Source organism: Cyprinus carpio, chromosome B5, assembly GCF_018340385.1.
Source record: "Cyprinus carpio isolate SPL01 chromosome B5, ASM1834038v1, whole genome shotgun sequence".
Taxonomy (NCBI): domain Eukaryota; kingdom Metazoa; phylum Chordata; class Actinopteri; order Cypriniformes; family Cyprinidae; genus Cyprinus; species Cyprinus carpio.
This window is the reverse complement of record NC_056601.1, coordinates 6,198,007-6,217,947: the sequence shown is the minus strand read 5'-3', so window position 1 is coordinate 6,217,947 and position 19,941 is coordinate 6,198,007. Positions and strand designations below refer to the sequence as shown.

At 37.6% G+C, this 19,941-nt stretch overlaps 1 protein-coding gene across 9 annotated transcripts in view; it reads right to left on the bottom strand.

The window, feature by feature from the left end:
* Positions 1-956: 956 nt before the first annotated feature.
* The window catches only part of trpm3 (transient receptor potential cation channel, subfamily M, member 3), a 144,414-nt gene continuing 125,429 nt past the window's right edge, over positions 957-19,941 (bottom strand). For 6 of the 9 annotated variants that reach the window (XM_042723889.1, XM_042723893.1, XM_042723887.1 and 3 more), the window contains 9 exons: positions 19,485-19,625; positions 13,867-13,995; positions 13,197-13,448; positions 12,902-13,076; positions 9,841-9,948; positions 8,522-8,672; positions 8,043-8,236; positions 7,498-7,630; positions 957-6,450 (listed from right to left, as the gene is read on the bottom strand). In XM_042723889.1, the coding sequence (XP_042579823.1) occupies positions 4,947-6,450; positions 7,498-7,630; positions 8,043-8,236; positions 8,522-8,672; positions 9,841-9,948; positions 12,902-13,076; positions 13,197-13,448; positions 13,867-13,995; positions 19,485-19,625 (2,787 nt within the window). In that variant the 3' untranslated portion in view covers positions 957-4,946. The remainder of the gene's footprint in view (positions 6,451-7,497; positions 7,631-8,042; positions 8,237-8,521; positions 8,673-9,840; positions 9,949-12,901; positions 13,077-13,196; positions 13,449-13,866; positions 13,996-19,484; positions 19,626-19,941) is intronic. The other 3 variants (XM_042723891.1, XM_042723890.1, XM_042723894.1) reach the window with 1 other exon arrangement.

Below are 19,941 nucleotides of genomic sequence, written 5' to 3'. Positions count from 1 at the left end.
GATATTTCTACACATTTCGTACCATAAAACTTGTTTATAGCTATTATAATTAACAACACTTGATGGTACGATCTTGACAAAGCCTAGGTCTATTTACTTTTCTTGGTAAGTGTTGCCAGTCATGGGAATGATGTTTCATTATCGCAGGATAATGAAATCCAGGTGTTGTTTTTGTTGTACTATTTGAAAGACGACACATGTAAACAACCTTCGACATGTTAAGTCGTGTAATAAATCATCTCGTTTCTAACAACGCTGTCAATACGAGGTGGGTCACGTTGTTGTTGTTATTGCGCTCTAACCAGCTCCACATACACGTGTCTGTTTTTGTGGAACAGAATGTACCGTGAACTAGAAGTGAACTTGAACGCCTCCCTACGATGCAGAAAGCACAGTGCAAGCAACACTTCCGCTCTAATGCAGAGTCACGCTTATGTTTCAGCAGAACTACGCTGTCCGTTTCCGATCCCAACAAGGATCTGTTCTGTGGAATATCGGGATGCACAGTACCAAAGCTGGTAGAAAGCGCTAGTAAAGATGCACAAGGCATAAGTTCTGTAGACAGGCAATTCTCGAGATGTGGGACTAAATAGGCCAAGTAAATAAAAATCAAAGAATTATTTTGGAATCACTTGTTCAATATGTTCGCCTGTGTTTGGGTGCATCCTCCTGTTTCTATTTTATCAAAAAATGCGTCTCTCCACGCTATCACTCAATATGGGTCAACACCACCATATACAAAATGAAGTTCCAAATTCATATTATAAATGTTTTTGTAATGTAAATGAGGGAAACCATGTAAAATGAAGTAGATAATTGGGAACTGTGAAACTTTAAACATGCTTCTATCTTTCAACATAATAAACCAGGTGCCATTCTCTGGGAATGATATGACAAACTGGTAATAATTACACTGGAACTAAAGTGAACAATAATAAAAATGAACCACAATTATGTTTTGAATTATATATATATATTCTTTTATTTGTTAATACATGCCAAACATCTTATTCACATTGAGGAATACAGTATACACATTTGTATTTGCATCCAAATACTTGGCCTTCTACTGTAGGACAAGAGTCCTCGGATCCCGCTCTCTGTTCACTCATCTCTCAGCTCTTATCTTTTGGAAGAACAACATGCATTTTAAAGACACTATAGTAAACTAAGACCTTTCCGTTCAAACTACAGCATTATTGCAGAAAACATGTGCTTGGACTTGTTAGCAGACAAGTGCTCACCAGTAAGTTTAAAAAGAAGTGGAGGGGGAAACTTGACTAAAGGGGTATACAATTCACAACCTTTTATGCTACAGTATAGGAAAATATTAAGAAAATACTGTACATGAAGTTATAAGTCATATCATGTCATTTTGGCACACTGGGTAGGTTGTCAGTGTAATGTCTTCTATCAGACACAGAAACGTTCTCGTAAAATGCTATCATTATATTAAACTTGTTTTTTACATCCACAGAAAGATTTACAGATCATATACAGAACATTTACATGTGGAAAAACAAGTGTCATAAATATGCTCGCTCTTGTATCCCAAACAAAAACTCTTAACAAGAGAGCAAAATAGAGATAAACTTGCATTCAGTAACTTAGAAGATCAAATGCCCTCTTCATCTTCTTATGCTGGAACCAGTCCAACAAGAGGGTTTGTTAAAAGACATTATCCAAAATAATACAGCATGTTTTAAGGGGCCAAGTAATGTTCACGTGTTCATTTCACCTCCAATTTAAGGCTCATTGCAGTATAATCACTTTTTAGAAGTGTTATCTCCTTCCCTGTGAAGGACAACAGGCCCAAATAGGAAATCAAGTTTAAAATCATACAAAATTAAGCAAATCTGATTAACATGAATGTCATACTGTTATTGATATCAAGATCATTGGATATTTGAAAACCACAGTGATTAAAATTACTGCACAAAAAAATAAAATAATGTCTTTTAGTGTTTTACTTTTGGTTCACATACAGTACAAGCTCTAACACCAAGTGTACATTTATACATCTCAGAACACTGTGACTGTAATAAATGTTTTCAAATCTCTTAGCAGTATTGCACATCGGTAAGGCAAATAAAATACATCGTATGAGTGATCCATGTGGTGGAAATGGAATGGCAGGAGTAATTCATTTACTAAAAAGTGACTACATTGAATAGTACACTGGATTTATGCCAGAGATACAAAGCACATTTGTGTATTGCTTTAAACTGCACCGTTTCATTTGATTTAAGTTAAACAGCAATTTAAAACAGTGTATTGTCGAGTAGTATATCTTCTATTTTAATTAAAATTATTGATTGATTTATATGCAATTTTTAAAAATGGACAAGTCAGATGTCCTTACTCTTCTGAATGCCCACTATGATAAAAAAAAAAATTTCATTATAAACAATAAACCAAACATAAATATATATCTTGATTAACCATAAAAGAGGAAGAAAATTGCCAAGGCATATAACTTGCTTAAAATAGAAGAGAATATTATGTACTAGTGTTTATTATGTCCTTCCATAATGTTAACAGAGAAAGACATATTGAACATTGAAGGGGTCCCTGTCTCAACTGTGCTGATGTGCTTTTAATATCTTTCCAAATTAAACACTGCACTATCAGGTTGATTAGCGATGAGACGTGTGCATAATGAACTCCTGCTTTAAAGTGCATAACACTTCTTACTGACCGACCGACTGACTCTCTGTTGGCGTCTTGCATAGCAAGTCAACATATATTACCTGTTACAACATACACTTATATGAAGACAACCAGGCTTTTTGCTTTTAAATCCATCTTTGAAAGGTTCTCTATGCATTTGCAACAGTCTGAAAAGTATGTTTGGAATGGCATACTATCACACTACTATATATTTTGCCACTGCAGCACTTTTTCATATGAATGGGAATACTTAAATGACCTGCTACCTGCAGGATACAACCTGAACACACTGCGTAATACTGTAGACAACAATTCAATGTGCTTGACTGTTCAATTGGAGTTGAACATTTTGACTTAAAATTGAGTTAAACAGGTATTTCCAAATGGAACTTGCGATACAGACATGTTATGTGACAACAATGCAGCATACTACTGTTTGAAACATTTATCTTCATATACTGTTTACTTCTTCCACATACTATTATTAAATAGTATGCAGTATACAGTTTATACAGCGCAGTTAGCAGTAAACTAGCATTCCATACCAAACATGCTGTTAGTGTAGGGTTCAGCTGGTTACTTTTATTTAGATACACTCAAATGGGTGCCCTGCTGTGATATATTTGGAACAATACAAACTACAAAAGACAAAACATAATCATTTAATGCTTTAAAATAAGTTTAAAAAAAGTTTAAAAGTTATTTGTTTAATAGTGAGAGTGGAAATTGTGCACAAACTTATGCTGTATTCAGACACCTCATATAACGTTACTGTCTGCCGTATGATTATGAAGCTTTTTGAGTGTAGATGTATACACCCACATGGGCCAAGAAGTATTTCAAGGCTCCAAAAGGTTAATCTTGTCAAAACCAATTATACTCTACATTCAACATCTTAGGGAAGAGATGTGTATGTTCAACTTATCTACTGTGTGGCTTGACAGAACAAATCTTTGTATACACAACAAACTTGAGCATTACATTTTTGTAACTGTCAAAGTCCTGTTTTCATTTACGCTTCAAATGTTTGAAGGAGATACGTCTCGAAGAGAGTGCATGATTCATGCTGTGTCGAGGGTGACTCATCTAAGCTAAAACAGTAAGTTGCATTGCAAGTTTGTGTTTAGGCCTGTTCACACCAACACAAATGTTCAGCACAAAAATTCTGTTCCAAGTGAAATTTGTCTTTTCAGACCAATGCAAAAAATGGCAGACAGGCTGAATGAAAATACAAAATCACTCCCTGACAGTAGGTGGTGCTTATACACAAGGAGAAATGTTACGCTGGTACATAAAATGCTTTTTTAATGAATACTTCTCATTTCTGAAGCTCACCTGTCACACAGAGTTAAATTTTCGTATTTATATTTACATGTTTTCAAACAGCCATTAATTTTTTTTTTTAATTTGCTATGGTGTTTATCAAACAACACCAAATACAGGAGTATAGCCAAAAGCTGGTTCCAACGCAACAGTAAATATCAGAGGAATGATCTGCAAAATAGTCTGTTGCTGAGCGCCACTAAATCCGAGGTCTCACTTTGAGCATATAAAATTTCTTCAGACACTACAACTGTCGTGATATGATGTTACACTCTGAAGTGTCTTTTAAAAATCTTAAATTCAACACTTAAAATCTGTTCTTTTAATTCAGCTACAAGGTCATGTCATTATGTTCCGATCTTCTATTGGTTGCATATCAGAGTTAACCAAACTTGAACTTTGAAAGGCAGCAATTTTTTTGCGTGTTCATTCGCTTGCGTTTGAATGGAAGTCAGTGGAATGAAAAGTGTATTGTGACCGCCCCTTTAAGTTGTAGTTTATGTAACAGCAGTGGCTGTGGGCATGTGTCCAAAAAGCTTATTGGTTGGCCAGTTTTTTATTAATTTATTAATTTTTTGCTGTGCAATGAAAAAGATATTGGAAACCTCTCCAAAAATAAAATTCTGCATTAACAGCCATTCACTTAAATTATTATTTTTTTTTTTTTTCATACTGAACATTCATCTTAGTGTTAACGGGCCCTTCATCTTAAGGTTTTCATCTCAGCTGGGAACTATTGTTGGCCTAAGGGCAGTGGTCTAGGAATTCTAAAGAACACTTTGCATTGCAGTGTTATAACAGAAAAGTTGACACCCATAATAAAACATTCCAGTGTACAGCTAATTACTCACTCAGACAGTACTAATTAACGGACTGGCCCTTGGATTTTAAACGAGGTAGAGCCATCCTACAGGAACTAGATCTACAGTGGCATCACTACTGGTATGCCATCATCACGTGTAATTGTGTCTGCTGTCAAAACTTTGGAACGCCGAGGGTTTGGCCAGTTTCCTCATAGACAGCGAGTCTGTCTTACCCTCCAGCCTTGCCCCGGCTCTGGCCTTCTGGAAAGGATTCCTTGAGCTTCCACGACCCTTGTCCATTCTCTCACTAATGGAGAAGCTCTTTTGGGAGTAGATGTTGGAGTGGGACTCCTCTGAAGAGGAGCAGCTGTTTGCTCGCTCTAGTCTAGAGATCGGCGAACAAAATGGGCCCAGCGCGAGGCCCAAGCCCAGGTCTGCGCCTGTTCCACCACTGCTGCTTTGACCCCCCTTACCTGTGTCTGCTGACCCCTCTGCGGTTTCCTCCAGATCAGATTCTGTGTGACTGAGCTCGGCGTCTCTCTCGGGGTGTGAGACACCCAGATCCTGGGGCTTATCGAATGTGAAAGAGCCACCAGGGGAGTCAGACCTCTCTGGGACAGGGTAAGGGGTAGAGACGCAACGGGTGTCGATGCAATCTGTTATGCTGGTATATTCGGCCGCCTTCACCTGCACGCCCATACCGCCATAGTAGCCACGTGACGTGAACATCAGGCTGTGCGACTTAACCAATGGCGGCTCGTCTAGAAACAGAGGCCCTGTTGCAGACAGGAAGCGGCTGCTCTTGGACCTCTCAAGAATGCCAGCCGATGGTGGTGGCGAGGGGTCCAGGTCCCAGGGGGGCAAGGTATCCGGCAGCAGGTGGGCAGAGCAGAGTGATAGGTCAGCGGCGGCACTGTCCTCAAACAGGACCGTACCATCCGACTGTCTTTCGCTGCCACCTGCCCTTCCGCTGCAGTCCCGCCCCCCTGAGAGCACCACCTCCATGATCTCAGAATGGAGAGATGAGTCTCGAGCGAGAGATGGAACTGTCCGGACCGGCTCCAAGAAGCTCTCAGTGGGCTGGACGTCCTCAGAGGCAGAAACATAGATATCTATGCAGGAAGAAGGGCGAAGCTGCTGCTGCACAGATAAAGTATTCAAAGGTGTGGGTTTGGACTCTTTGGGACCTGCTCCTGAGGACACAGACTGTGAGCTGTTGGCCCGATGGAGGCTGAACAGTCTATCTTTAAAGAAGCCTTCTCCTCGATCTGCTCCGCTCCTATCCTTGGAGGAGTGGCTTACGTAGAAAGAGTGACTGCGGACACGTGGGGCCAGAGCGGTCGGAGATGTAGGGGAAATGGATTCCTCACCACCCTGCTCCAGAGACTCTTGTAGCCTGTAGGAATTGCCTTCTTGGCTGTTGAAACTGCTCTGGCGCAGGATGTAATTTGTATCTGTGCAGTCAGATGATGTTCTGGACCGGGCTTTGTTGACTTCGCCTCGATCCATACCAGCAACTCGCTCCAGTGCCACAGCAATACGGCCGATCATCTCCTCCATCTGGGCGAGCCGGATATCTACAGTCTGCAGGGACGCTTTCATGAAATGTTCCCTCTCGTTCACTTCCTCCAGACGCATCGCCATGTTCTCCACCCTGAGTGATCAGAGATTAGACAATTTCATGAGTATTCCTGAGGCCATTTCCCAAAATCTACAACTATTAACGTCACATTACAGTGTTTATGTTACACTAAATACACTACTGTTCAAAAGTTTGGAATCAGTATTTTTTAAATAATGAATACTTTTATTCAGTTAGAATGTGTTCAACTGATTCAATGGAAATAAAATTCCACAATATTACTGTTTTTACTGTATTTTTGTTCAAATACTGTAAATGTAGCCCTGGTGAGCATGAAAGTCTGACCAACCCCAAACTTTTGTACATAATTAAGTGCTTATTAATAGTGATGAACATTAATTTATTTTATTTGTATTTTATTTATAATTAAATATTATTTGTATGTGTGTACATTTGAATGAAAACTGGGGTACAGTGACCCCTGGGGGCCACAAGAGGGTGCTAAAGGGCTTGTAGAAACTTTGAGAGAAAATAAAATGGGTTTACAAAATTAATTTTCAGGGTTCTCAAAGTTAACATTTTACGCTTAAATATTTATTAGATATATTTAATGCATGGAATGATATATATTTGTGAAAAAAGCTTTAAAAATTAATCTGAACTGCACTAAAAAGTTTCTCTTCAGGTTTATTTAAAATCACTCCAATGATGGTTAGAATAATATAACCATATTATGGTTATATTATAATGATATTATAGCACTTGCATATCATTGCTCTTTTGTTGATTTTGATTGCTTCCATTGTCCTCATTTGTAATCGCTTTGGATAAAAGCATCTGCTAAATGACTAAATGTGAATAAAAAGTAATCATAATTTTAATTGGCTTTGGCTTTAGTGACCATGTAAAAGCCAGTTAAATAATTTTGAACACAACTTAATGTATGCAAAATGATTGATGATGTATGCATAAAAAACATATATAGCTGCCTTTATATTTTAGGAAGGGGGATACTTTGCAGGGGGGCGGGGTCATATTTGAGGGCCCTTGCCATAAAATGCCTGAATACATCTGGTTTGAAATACAGTTTAAAGTGTTAACGTTCTGTAGTGTTGTAACCTTTCAGATGTCACACGTATCCTCTCATCATTGGAGGAATTGAAGCGGTCATCCTTCTCTCTGAAATACTCCTCCATGCACTGCTCTTCAAAGTCATGTACCTTCTTCAGTTCATCTTCAGTAATGAAGAGCTCTGTGGAGGGTGTTTTTGTCAGTCAGTTTTCATAGCATAACAGTGAAGTCCAATTGTTTTCTGTTTCATTTAACTTTTATTTTTATTTTAACATGTGTAAACCGTGTCTTCAGCACACTGTAATCTAGTATATTAGTTTCCATACCTTATTAATATGCAGTATGCATGCTGTGCAACATATACTGTATGTAACTTTTGCACGGCAATAAGAGGCACAAAAGTTAATGATTTCTAACAGAAATGTCGCACTATTACAAAATAATCATGTTTGGCAAAAGATGGTATCAAAGAGAATATTTAAGTCGACATGAGTAGGTTTCACTCTCATTAGCTGTATGATCTGAGAAAACAAAATGACTCCTGCTGTCATTTTGAGGCTTTCAGTATATTGCAACAGCATTTTATCACTCACTCAGCCCATAGTCCCGCTCATCCTCATCATGTTTCCTCCAGCGACAGCAAAGGTGTTTGAGGACCATAGTTATGTGGCTGAAAATGATGAGAGGAGGAGGAAGGACAGGACGTTCATGGAAGGTCATGATCAGCTGGTACCTCTGGAACTTCCACACCTGGTTGGAGATGGACTTCACTTCAAAGAATGTGTTACTGTGAGAATAAAAGACAACATTAGCAGTATACAACATTGTTTTAGTTAGCTCAGCTTCAAAAGGTGCGCTCATTAACCACCCACAGTCTGTTCGCTGACTACCTGATGCATGGTGCAAACAAATCTGCAAAGCACTGGAAAAACCTGCAGTTAGATTGCCTGACTTCATTGCACCATAAGTCAAAAGGCTGGTATTTTTAAGTAAAATAAGTAATATTTTGTCATTAAAAGGTTTGTACATTGTTTAGAAAACCACACACGATATAAATATTAATTCAACTTACTTAAAGACAGCAATGAGCAAATTAACCAGAAGGATGTTGGCCACCAGCAAGTAGCAGGCCATGATGGCGGGAATAATCCAAGCTCCAGTTTTGCAGGGTGGGAGAGACACGATGACTCCTTCCTCTGTGGTGATGTTCTGGCCACATGGAGCTGTTAAAATAAGCATACAACTGAGTGTTGCTGAAATTTAAATGAACAAACAACTACAGTAGCAATTACGGTCACTTTAGAAAACAGACGATCTCTCACTCTCTCTCTGACACATGCGCAAAAGCACCAAAATCAAAGAACCAGTCAAAAGTGGGTTGTGGATAAAAACTGAATGGAAAGACTATATGCACCAAGTTGTGGAATTCAAATATATTAAAAATATATTCCTTATGTCAAATTGCATCCCCAATATATTTAAACATATGCAATGTTTAAAATATATTGACACTGAATGTACAGCAGTCTTTTTGATGGTTGCTTGTAGTGCAGGTTAAAATGTATTGACAATACATCATACGTTTTTTCCAAATGGGATGGTTCAGTTGCTGTAGCTTTCAAGGAGAGGAAAGTCAGTCAGGTTCATATTAATTTACATATTAGTACATTTAATAGTTTCAATATTTAAAATCACACTCAGAAGCCCAAAGTGAGAGAACTGAAGTAACATGGGTTATCTTAAATTCGCAATTGGTTTCAATTGAATGAATTTGTTTTTAATTCCAAATTTATTCTGCCAAAAACTCTTGACAACTGAACCACGTGAAAAAACTTTCATATTGATGAGAGGAGGCAAATGCATCTTGTTGTTAAAGGATGTACAGTGGACATATGAGATGGTCTTTCCAGAAGCATTGAGTATTTGGAGCTTATTCTAGGACACGCAAATGGGCACGGATGCTCATGCTCTATTAGATATGCATAACACGTAATATAAAACCAGTAGGTTTTCCACCAGTAAGTTCAGTTTACATTGTGAAATGAGAAGGAAATTACACTGACTCTGAAGTACCACCAGAGTAATGGGACCTCAGTCAGTGCTAGCTGGCTGTGGGAGGTTCATGATGGTGACTTTAGCATTAACCAAGTTTCCAGTTTCCATGATAGGGTTTTTAAGAAGCTGCAATGGGACCTAGACAATTTAGCTGGCATAGCACCTTGAACATTTGCCCCACCACGGAAACCTGGCCATTAGCCTTGCAGTGCCGTGCAGGGGTGTCACACACTCAACGACCACCGGGGGGTGGAGATGAGGTGATGATATGACTGTGAACGTATAATGGTTCTGTAACTGAGATAAATCTAGCAGAATTTATATATTGGAAATTGCCTATATGGGATGGACCACTGCTACGCCCAGTTCCTTGAGTGCGAATGTAATTTTCGACCAGCCAGAGTTTGTCATTCACTTTGTGCTGTAGCTTCCTACTATTCACATCTGAAACAAAGAATGAAAGCGTTATTTCAGCTCTCTTATCTTTGGGCCATCCATCTCTCAGCATACAAACAAACATTCAACAGTATGCAGACAACAAGCAAACACACTACTTAATGAGAAAACATAAAGACACGCTACAGCATTCACTTCATACACAAATCCTTGTGACTAATGCACTGCATTACTATGAGTGTACTGATTTATTTCAGGCACAAGATGTAATTATCAGAAATCTGACAAAAGAAAATAACATTACTGCTTCGAAACCTGATAGGTCACAGGGTAATATACAGGTGAAACATCTTTATTATTCATAATAACCTAGAACCATTCATTCTGATCATAACTGCCAAAATAGGCTCACCCTTTGTATGTATCTTTCTGACTGTCATTTGACTCTCCTTGACAAAAACCCACCAATTCACTATCTCAACAAATTAGAATACTTCATAAAACCAATAAAACAAAAAAAAAAAGTTTTAGTAAATTGTTGGCCTTCTGGGAAGTATGTTCATTTACTGTACATGTACTTAATACTTGGTAGGGGCTCATTTTGCTTTAATTACTGCCTCAATTCGGTGTGGCATGGAGGTGATCATTTTGTGGAACTGCTGAGGTGGTATGGAAGCCCAGGTTTCTTTGACAGTGGCCTTCAGCTCATCTGCACCTTTTGGTCTCTTGTTTCTCATTTTCCTCTTGACAATACCCCATCGATTCTCTATGGGGTTCAGGTCTGGTGAGTGTGCTAGCCAGTCAAGCACACCAACACCATGGTCATTTAACCAACTTTTGGTGCTTTTGGCAGTGTGGACAGGTGACAAATCCTGCTGGAAAGTGAAATCAACATCTTCAAAAAGCTGGTCAGCAGAAGAAAGCATGAAGTGCTCCACAATTTCTTGGTAAACGGATGCAGTGACTTTGGTTTTCAAAAAACACAATGGACCTACACCAGCATATTATGACATTGCACCCCAAATCATCACAGATTGTGGAAACTTAACACTGGACTTCAAGCAACTTGGGCTATGAGCTTCTCCACCATTCTTCCAGACTTTAGGACCTTGGTTTCCAAATGAAATACAAAACTTGCTCTCATCTGAAAAGAGGACTTTGGACCACTGGGCAACAGTCCAGTTCTTCTTCTCCTTAGCCCAGGTAAGACGCTTCTGACGTTGTCTGTGGTTCAGGAGTGGCTTAACAAGAGGAATACGACAACTGTAGCCAAATTCCTTTACACGTCTGTGTGTGGTGGCTCTTGATGCCTTGACCCCAGCCTCAGTCCATTCCTTGTGAAGTTCACTCAAATTCTCGAACCGATTTTGCTTGACAATCCTCAGAAGGCTGTGGTTCTCTCAGTTTGTTGTGCATCTTTTTCTTCCATACTTTTTCCTTCCACTCAACTTACTGTTAACATGGTTGGATACAGCACTCTGTGAACAGCCAGCTTCTTTGGCAATGAATTTTTGTATCTTACCCTCCTTGTGAAGGGTGTCCATGATTGCCTTATGGACAACTGTCAGATCAGCAGTCTTCCCCATGATTGTGTAGCCTTGTGAACCAAACTGAAAGACCATTTTGAAGGCTCAGGAAACCTTTGCAGGTGTTTTGAGTTGATTAGCTGATTGGCATATTCTAATTTGTTGAGATTGAATTGGTGGGTTTTTGTTAAATGTGAGCCAAAATCATCACAATTAAAATAACCAAAAACTTAAACTACTTCAGTCTGTGTGCATTGAATTTATTTAATACACACAGAGTTTCACAATTTGAGTTGAATTACTGAAATAAATGAACTTTTCCACAACATTCTAATTTATTGAGATGCACCTGTAATGTTAAAACGTTGATAATATTGCTTAATTAAGCATTAAGCATTATTATCAGGGGTTTCAACATTGTTAATAAAAATAAATGTTTTTTATTCACCAAATCAGCATATTAGAATGATTTCTGAAGGATTATGTAACACTGAAGACTGGAGTAATGGCAGGAAGATTCGGCTTTGACATAACATGAAGAAATTACATTTTAAAATATAGTAAAATAACAATACTGTTTTACTGCATTTTTCACCACCCAAATAAATAATAAAAAAAAAAAAAAAAGTTAATAAAAAACAAAACATCTTATTGAAACTTTTGACTGTTAGTATCAAAAATGACATCAGAAGTACATTATTCATCCCAAGGTAATACTCCAACTTACTTCGATGCTCTTTATTCTCAACTGCTTAACTTCCACCAGGGCTGCAAGATTCTTTTTTTATTTTATTTTTTTATTAGCTTTAATATTAAAATAGATTAACACATAAAATGGCAAAATGTTATATTCCTGTCTTTACCGAACAAAAAGGTTAACATTTATTTAGGCAATTTTCTTTGTGCACCCACAGAATCATTAAAAACAAAATCAAAAGTTAAGTTCATATGGTTAAATATAGTTCAGTTAGAGCTCAGTTTCATCTGCCCTGGGCATGAATAATACAACCTGATTCAATTCTACTATCATTATGCTTTGATATATCACAAATTCTAAAATGTAAATATCTCATTAAAATATACTGATAATTTTTTTTAATGAAATGTTGTATGTTGGGAGTGTTTTTCTCATTCAGTCTGTTGCTGATTCTTCTCCATCTCCAGTCTTACAATGAACACATAAGACCATTTTGAAACAGCAGCATTGATCCATATCATCCTGTAATGACAATATAAGTGTAGCCATTTACAGAATATGAGACCATTTAAAAGCACACACACACAAGCACAACTATCATTCATCATATCTTTGGGAACCTTTATTCTATCAGAGACCAGCTCGCCACATTTGTTCATACAAGCTGACCAGTAATGAGACATAAAGCCTGAGGTGCTGTGCTTGAGTGAGAAATCGAGTATACCCAAAATGCCCATGCCTGTACCCAAGGTAAATGTTAGCAATAAGCCAGCCTTACGGTCGATTTGGTCAGCAAACACCTCTCCGTAGATCATCCAGTATGGCATGAAGAAGATGTTGCGTGCCAGCATCCAGGACGGGTCCTCATTGGGATTGAGGATAGCCTGCCGCGCCACTCCGAAACTCATCAGCACCACCAACATGATGATCACAAAATACATCATGTCAATCATCTACGTTCACCCGAGGAAGGTGGAAAGGAAGGGAATAAGACAGATCAAGAGCATTAGAAACCATTTTATCCATAAGTTATTTTGCAATTATTAAAGCACTGCTCTATCAGTCTCCCTCACCATCTTGCCGATCATCATGACGTATGGACCCAGGTATTTATTCACTCCAAAGATGTCAAGCAGTCTTATGTACCAATAAATGATATTGACACAGTAAATGACCCTCCCGTAGCTCATCAGGGGCGGGTCTTGCAGGCGAAGCACCATCCCGATGGAGAAGATGAGGATGGCCATGAGGTCAGTGACGTTCCAGTACTCCTGCAACCACACTTTCACCTTCTGCATGAGCTTCCCCGGCTCTGACATGAGGATCTGAGAGACAGGAGAAGTCAAAGCCTTCATGTTGGACAAATCACCTTTTCAAAATGGTTAACCAAAAATAAATAAGTAAAACAATAATGTTCTGAAATATTTTTACAATTTAAAATCACTGTTTTCTGTTTGAACATATTTAAAAATGCAGTTGACAATGGTGATACTTCAAGGTGGATATATTGGGCAAATTAACTTTTCAAAACAACCGGGGACATAACTCCACAAAGCAAAAGTATTTGCAATTACTGATTTCCACAAGAGGGCAGTAATAGACTGTATATAGTTCAAATTTTGGAGTTTCTAACTGAATAGCAGCTGTGTGGTTATATGTTAATTTAATTATTAGACTTTTCCCACCTTTCAGGGATCGAAGGAAACAATTTTCTTTGCTCACTGAGTTCTAATTAAGTCTCACCTCTCTCATCTTCTCGATACCATTGGTGAAAATGTAGGCAATAACAATCCACTCCTGAGGAGAGGGCCACAGGTCCATCTTCACCAGAACAATATAGTTGAAGAGCATCAAGTATGCTACATAAGCCAACTGTGGGAAGACACAGCATCATGATTAGGGGGAAAAGCTCAGTGAAGAAGTGAAACAGTGAGAATACATCATCATTCCAACTGTGATTAAGTTTAATTTACACCAAGGTTATTATACTTCTGAATTTAATTCTTTAAATTGATAAAAAAAAAATTAAATTAAGTTGATTTCTATTTCTATCAAATTTTCAATGTAATCTACTGTTCAAATGTTGGGTTCAGTAAGATTTTTTAAATTAATACTTTTTTCAGTAAATTAGCATATTTCAAATTATTTCTGAAGGATCATGTGACACTGAAGACTGAAGTAATAACTGCTGCAGATTCAGCTTTGCAATCACATATTTTGTAAAAATATTTCACAATATTATTGTTTTTAATGTATTTTTGACCCAATAAAAGGATTTCTAAGCACAAGACATTTCTTTCAAAAACATTAAAAAACCCAAAACCTTTGAATGGTATTGTATCCAGGGATGGACAGTATTTATGATACATGTATTTCAAATACGTATTTCAAATACAAAATAGTATTTTGTAATTTGTATTTGATAGGGTTGATGAAAATGGCTTCATATTTTGTATCAAAATACTTCAGTGTTTTGTATTTTTGTAGTTTTAAAATACTGTAAAATACTTTGTAAGAAGTCTACATGATGACATCATAAAAATGTGGCCTCTGATTGGTGCCTACACAATAGGCTAGTTTGCTCAGACATGTTGAGTTCAGAACAGAAAAATAATGCGTATGGAAGAAGGTGGTCAAGGTAAAAAAATGTGCAGGCTGCCAGCTCTCCATCAATTTTTTTGCATAAATTATTTTAATTTTTAACAGTTCATGTTAAGTTTTGGTGTTCGTTTTAGTAGCCTAGGCTAAATAGTTTACCAATTAACAATGTTCTTGAAAACTATTATACCGAGCAGCAGCCCCACAATTAATGTTAGCTTGCTACTTTCAGCCCATGTTAAGTTCGGCAGTTGTACACAAAAAAATAAATAAATAAATAATACAGTGTTTCATTGTTGTACAACATTATATTTTAATGCCACGATACTGATGTAATGGTAAACTTGCGTGGAGCAGCAGCATTTACTCTCAGCCGCTCTGAGAAACTTGTTTTGCTTAAAGGCATCAGTAGCTAAAGATACCTCTTCAATGTAGTCCACAGGCTACACACACTCATTCAATACACTCCCTCACACACACACACACACACACACACACACACACACACACACACACACACACACACACACACACAAAAACTTACATTCTCACCCACATTCACACTTCAGTTTGACTGTTTCTGTTAGAATGTTTCAAATGTTTTGGAATACCTGCTCTCTAGTATTCACTTCTGGATTACAAGTAAATGTTCTTACTACACTATTAATGTGTATGTGTCCTATATACTCTATACTATGTCTTTCAATAGATTCAGTGGTTGGAATTGGGTTAAAGGGATACTCCACCCCAAAATGAAAATTTTGTCCTTAATCACTTACCCCCATGACATTACGAACCCGTAAAAGCTTAATTCGTCTTCGGAACACAATTTAAGATATTTTGGATGAAAACCGGGAGGCCTGTGACTGTGCCATAGACTGCCAAGTAAATAGCAGTGTCAAGGTCCAGAAAAGGTATGAAAGTCATCGTCAGAATACTCCATCTGCCATCAGATGTGCAATCTGGGTTATATGAAGGGACGGGATCACTTTTTTGTAAGCGAAGAAAACTAAAATAATGACTTTATTCAACAATTCCTTCAAAGAGCATACGCAGCATAAAGTGATATGAAGAGACACAGGAGACTGTTGACAAAGGAAATGTTGAATAAAGTCGTTATTTTTGTTTTCTTCGCTTACAAAAAGTGTTCCAGTCACTTCATATAACCCAGATTGCATGTCTGATGGCACGAACAAAGCTTTTACAGGTTTTGGAAGTGATTAATGACAAAATTTTCATTTTGGGGTGGAGTATACCTGTAATAATCCTTGACAAGTTCTGTTGCTACTTTCTGATTACGTTTCTGGCTACATTTAAAAACAAAACATATTGATCATTTAATAATTGTTGAAAAGCTAATATGTTTGTTTTCAACTTCCAAATAGGTGTCCAATGATTGATAAATAAATGTTTGATTGCTGAATATTGTACCCTAATTGAAGTAGCTGTTTAGTAGGATCATGATTTTGCATACCTGACACATAATATATTATAATATTTATGATTAACATTAAAATGATTAAACATTCAAATGATTAATTAGTTAGAAACTTGTAGCTATGAATTTAGGTGCCATCACTTTGTTCAGTTTGCCATCATTGTTTGTCATTGAGTCAGTAACTAAATTAGGCTACAATTATGAGTCATTTGCAAACTGTTAAACATTAAACTGTTGGTCACTTTAAAACTAAGCTTCATCTTGGAGATCACAGGGATATGTGAATATTTGATCTGTTAACTGGTTGCATATGTCAGATTTATTTCATGACTTGGGCAGAGAAGAGCTGTTGCTATCAAATATTGTTTACTTAACTGAGTCACTGTAATGGTGAAGGGATAGATCAAATAGGCTTAAGGTTTGCAAAGAAATTTCATGCTCCCTTTTAAAAGTTTTTTTTAGTATTTTTAAAATACAAAAATACAGTAGTTTATACAGTAGTGTGGCTGCTGTATTTTGTAGTTTATTTTGATACACTTAAAATGAACGTATTTGGTATTTTATTTTAAAATACATTTTCATGTATCTTTGCCCAACCCTGATTGTATCAATAAATCGTATTAGTTTTCACATTATCATTTTTAGAATTTGTTTAGTTTTTCAGTTTCTAGTTTCAGTATCTTAATTTTTCTAATGTTTTTGGGCTACCAAAGTTAATGTGCTTACTGGTATTATTTATAAATGTTTAACAGCATTATATTTCTTAACACAGTTTTAGCAATATTGCCCTCTGGTAACATGTTCATGTTTAATGCGGCAGGTTGTAAAGGTTTTAAATTATATAATACACTAGAGGTCCTTCTCAAAAAATTAGCATATAGTGAAAAAGTTCATTATTTTCCATAATGTAATGATAAAAATTAAACTTTCATATATTTTAGATTCATTGCACACCAACTGAAATATTTCAGGTCTTTTATTGTTTTAATACTGATGATTTTGGTATACAGCTCATGAAAACCCAAAATTCCTATCTCAAAAAATTAGCCTATCATGAAAAGGTTCTCTAAACGAGCTATTAACCTAATCATCTGAATCAACTAATTAACTCTAAACACCTGCAAAAGATTCCTGAGGCTTTTAAAAACTCCCAGTCTGGTTCATTACTCAAAACCGCAATCATGGGTAAGACTGCCGACCTGACTGCTGTCCAGAAGGCCATCATTGACACCCTCAAGCGAGAGGGTAAGACACAGAAAGAAATTTCTGAACGAATAGGCTGTTCCCAGAGTGCTGTATCAAGGCACCTCAGTGGGAAGTCTGTGGGAAGGAAAAAGTGTGGCAAAAAACGCTGCACAACGAGAAGAGGTGACCGGACCCTGAGGAAGATCGTGGAGAAGGACCGATTCCAGACCTTGGGGGACCTGCGGAAGCAGTGGACTGAGTCTGGAGTAGAAACATCCAGAGCCACCGTGCACAGGCGTGTGCTTTTGAACCAGAAACAGCGGCAGAAGCGCCTGACCTGGGCTACAGAGAAGCAGCACTGGACTGTTGCTCAGTGGTCCAAAGTACTTTTTTTTCGGATGAAAGCAAATTTTGCATGTCATTCGGAAATCAAGGTGCCAGAGTCTGGAGGAAGACTGGGGAGACGGAAATGCCAAAATGCCTGAAGTCCAGTGTCAAGTACCCACAGTCAGTGATGGTCTGGGGTGCCATGTCAGCTGCTGGTGTTGGTCCACTGTGTTTAATCAAGGGCAGCGTCAATGCAGCTAGCTATCAGGAGATTTTGGAGCACTTCATGCTTCCATCTGCTGAAAAGCTTTATGGAGATGAAGATTTCGTTTTTCAGCACGGTCCTGGCACCTGCTCACAGTGCCAAAACCACTGGTAAATGGTTTACTGACCATGGTATTACTGTGCTCAATTGGCCTGCCAACTCTCCTGACCTGAACCCCATAGAGAATCTGTGGGATATTGTGAAGAGAAAGTTGAGAGACGCAAGACCCAACACTCTGGATGAGCTTAAGGCCGCTATCGAAGCATCCTGGGCCTCCCATAACACCTCAGCAGGGCCACAGGCTGATTGCCTCCATGCCACGCCGCATTGAAGCAGTCATTTCTGCAAAAGGATTCCCGACCAAGTATTGAGTGCATAACTGAACATAATTATTTGAAGGTTGACTTTTTTTGTATTAAAAACACTTTTCTTTTATTGGTCGGATGAAATATGCTAATTTTTTGAGATAGGAATTTTGGGTTTTCATGAGCTGCATGCCAAAATCATCAGTATTAAAACAATAAAAGACCTGAAATATTTCATTTGGTGTGCAATGAATCTAAAATATATGAAAGTTTAATTTTTATCATTACATTATGGAAAATAATGAACTTTTTCACAATATGCTAATTTTTTGAGAAGGACCTGTATGTATCAAAAAAATTAAACTATAATTAATTATTGGTCATTTTTATTTTATTTTAGTTTCAATCATGAAAATGTATTTTTAGTGTTTCCCCGTTAGAATTTGATTCGATTTTATATTAATAAAATAACTTTTTTTCTTTCTCAATTTACACATGCATGTTGTCTTTCAAAATCAGTCATGAAAACACTGTCAGGCTGATATTTTCAAGGACCCATGGTTTAAATTTTAGGGACAATAGCAAGAAGCATTTATGCTTGTAATGTATCTTCTTTATACTTTCTCTACTGTACTGCACAGAGAAAGAAGCAGTAGCTACAGAAGATGTTTAGTTGGATCAACAAAAAAACATAGCACCGAGTTCTCACTGGTGTCTTAGGGTAATGCTCTTTCTTTCTTTTGCAACAATTTTTTTTATGTTTTGTTTTTTTTGGTGCAACTGGTAGAAAGATTGACACACTCTCACCAGCAGAGAACAGAAATACTGTTCAGTGTAAACACTACAACGTTACAGTGTGATGGGAGAGAGAGAGTACGAGCAACGAGAGAAAAAAAGAGTGAGTAAATAATGAAGACAGCACACAGAGCAGAATTTTTCATCTTTAGGAGCCTGGAGATTTGTCAGATTCATGGCCTATATTTAAAACATAGATGAGGCTAAATAAGAAAAAAATCTCAGCTGTTTTGATCTCTACTTGCCTGCATTTGAACATTTTTCCCCCTGGACTTGATGCGGAATCTATTGATATGAATGTCTTTGCAAGTGAAAGATTTCAGAGGACATTTCTCTGAAGAATTCACACACAAGGTATTTTGATGTTCGTATAGATTTGATATTCTAAACACACTGAATAATACTGTATGCCTTTTTATACTAAATAAGGGCACATCTGGGGGTTTACCGTGTGAAACCAGAACTTGACGATAGGGGCGTTGTAAAACTCGTAAATTTTGCGACCCACTGGAATCAGCCGATGACGGTTCTGAACCTCTTCCACCCGTTTCTTACGCGATGCTTCTGAACTGACATTTCCCAGCATAGCCTGGGAAAAGTATAGAGGATAGAAAGAGGAAAAAGATAGAAAACATTACTTTTACACACCATTTACATAATGTGACTTCTCACCCAGAATTGCATGCAGCTGTTTCAAACACTGCAAAGCAATACTTCCGCCGAGGAAGGTGAGATATTCACTATGAACTGGGCATTGATGATTCTGCTGGGAATGGTCGTGTAGAAAAAGAGAAAGAGAGAGAGAGTGTGTGCCAAAGAGAGAGAGAGGAAGAAAGAAAAGAGGAATGAAAATGCCCAGTGTCATGGGTTATTTGCACTCATCCTTAATCCAAGAGTGGGGAGCT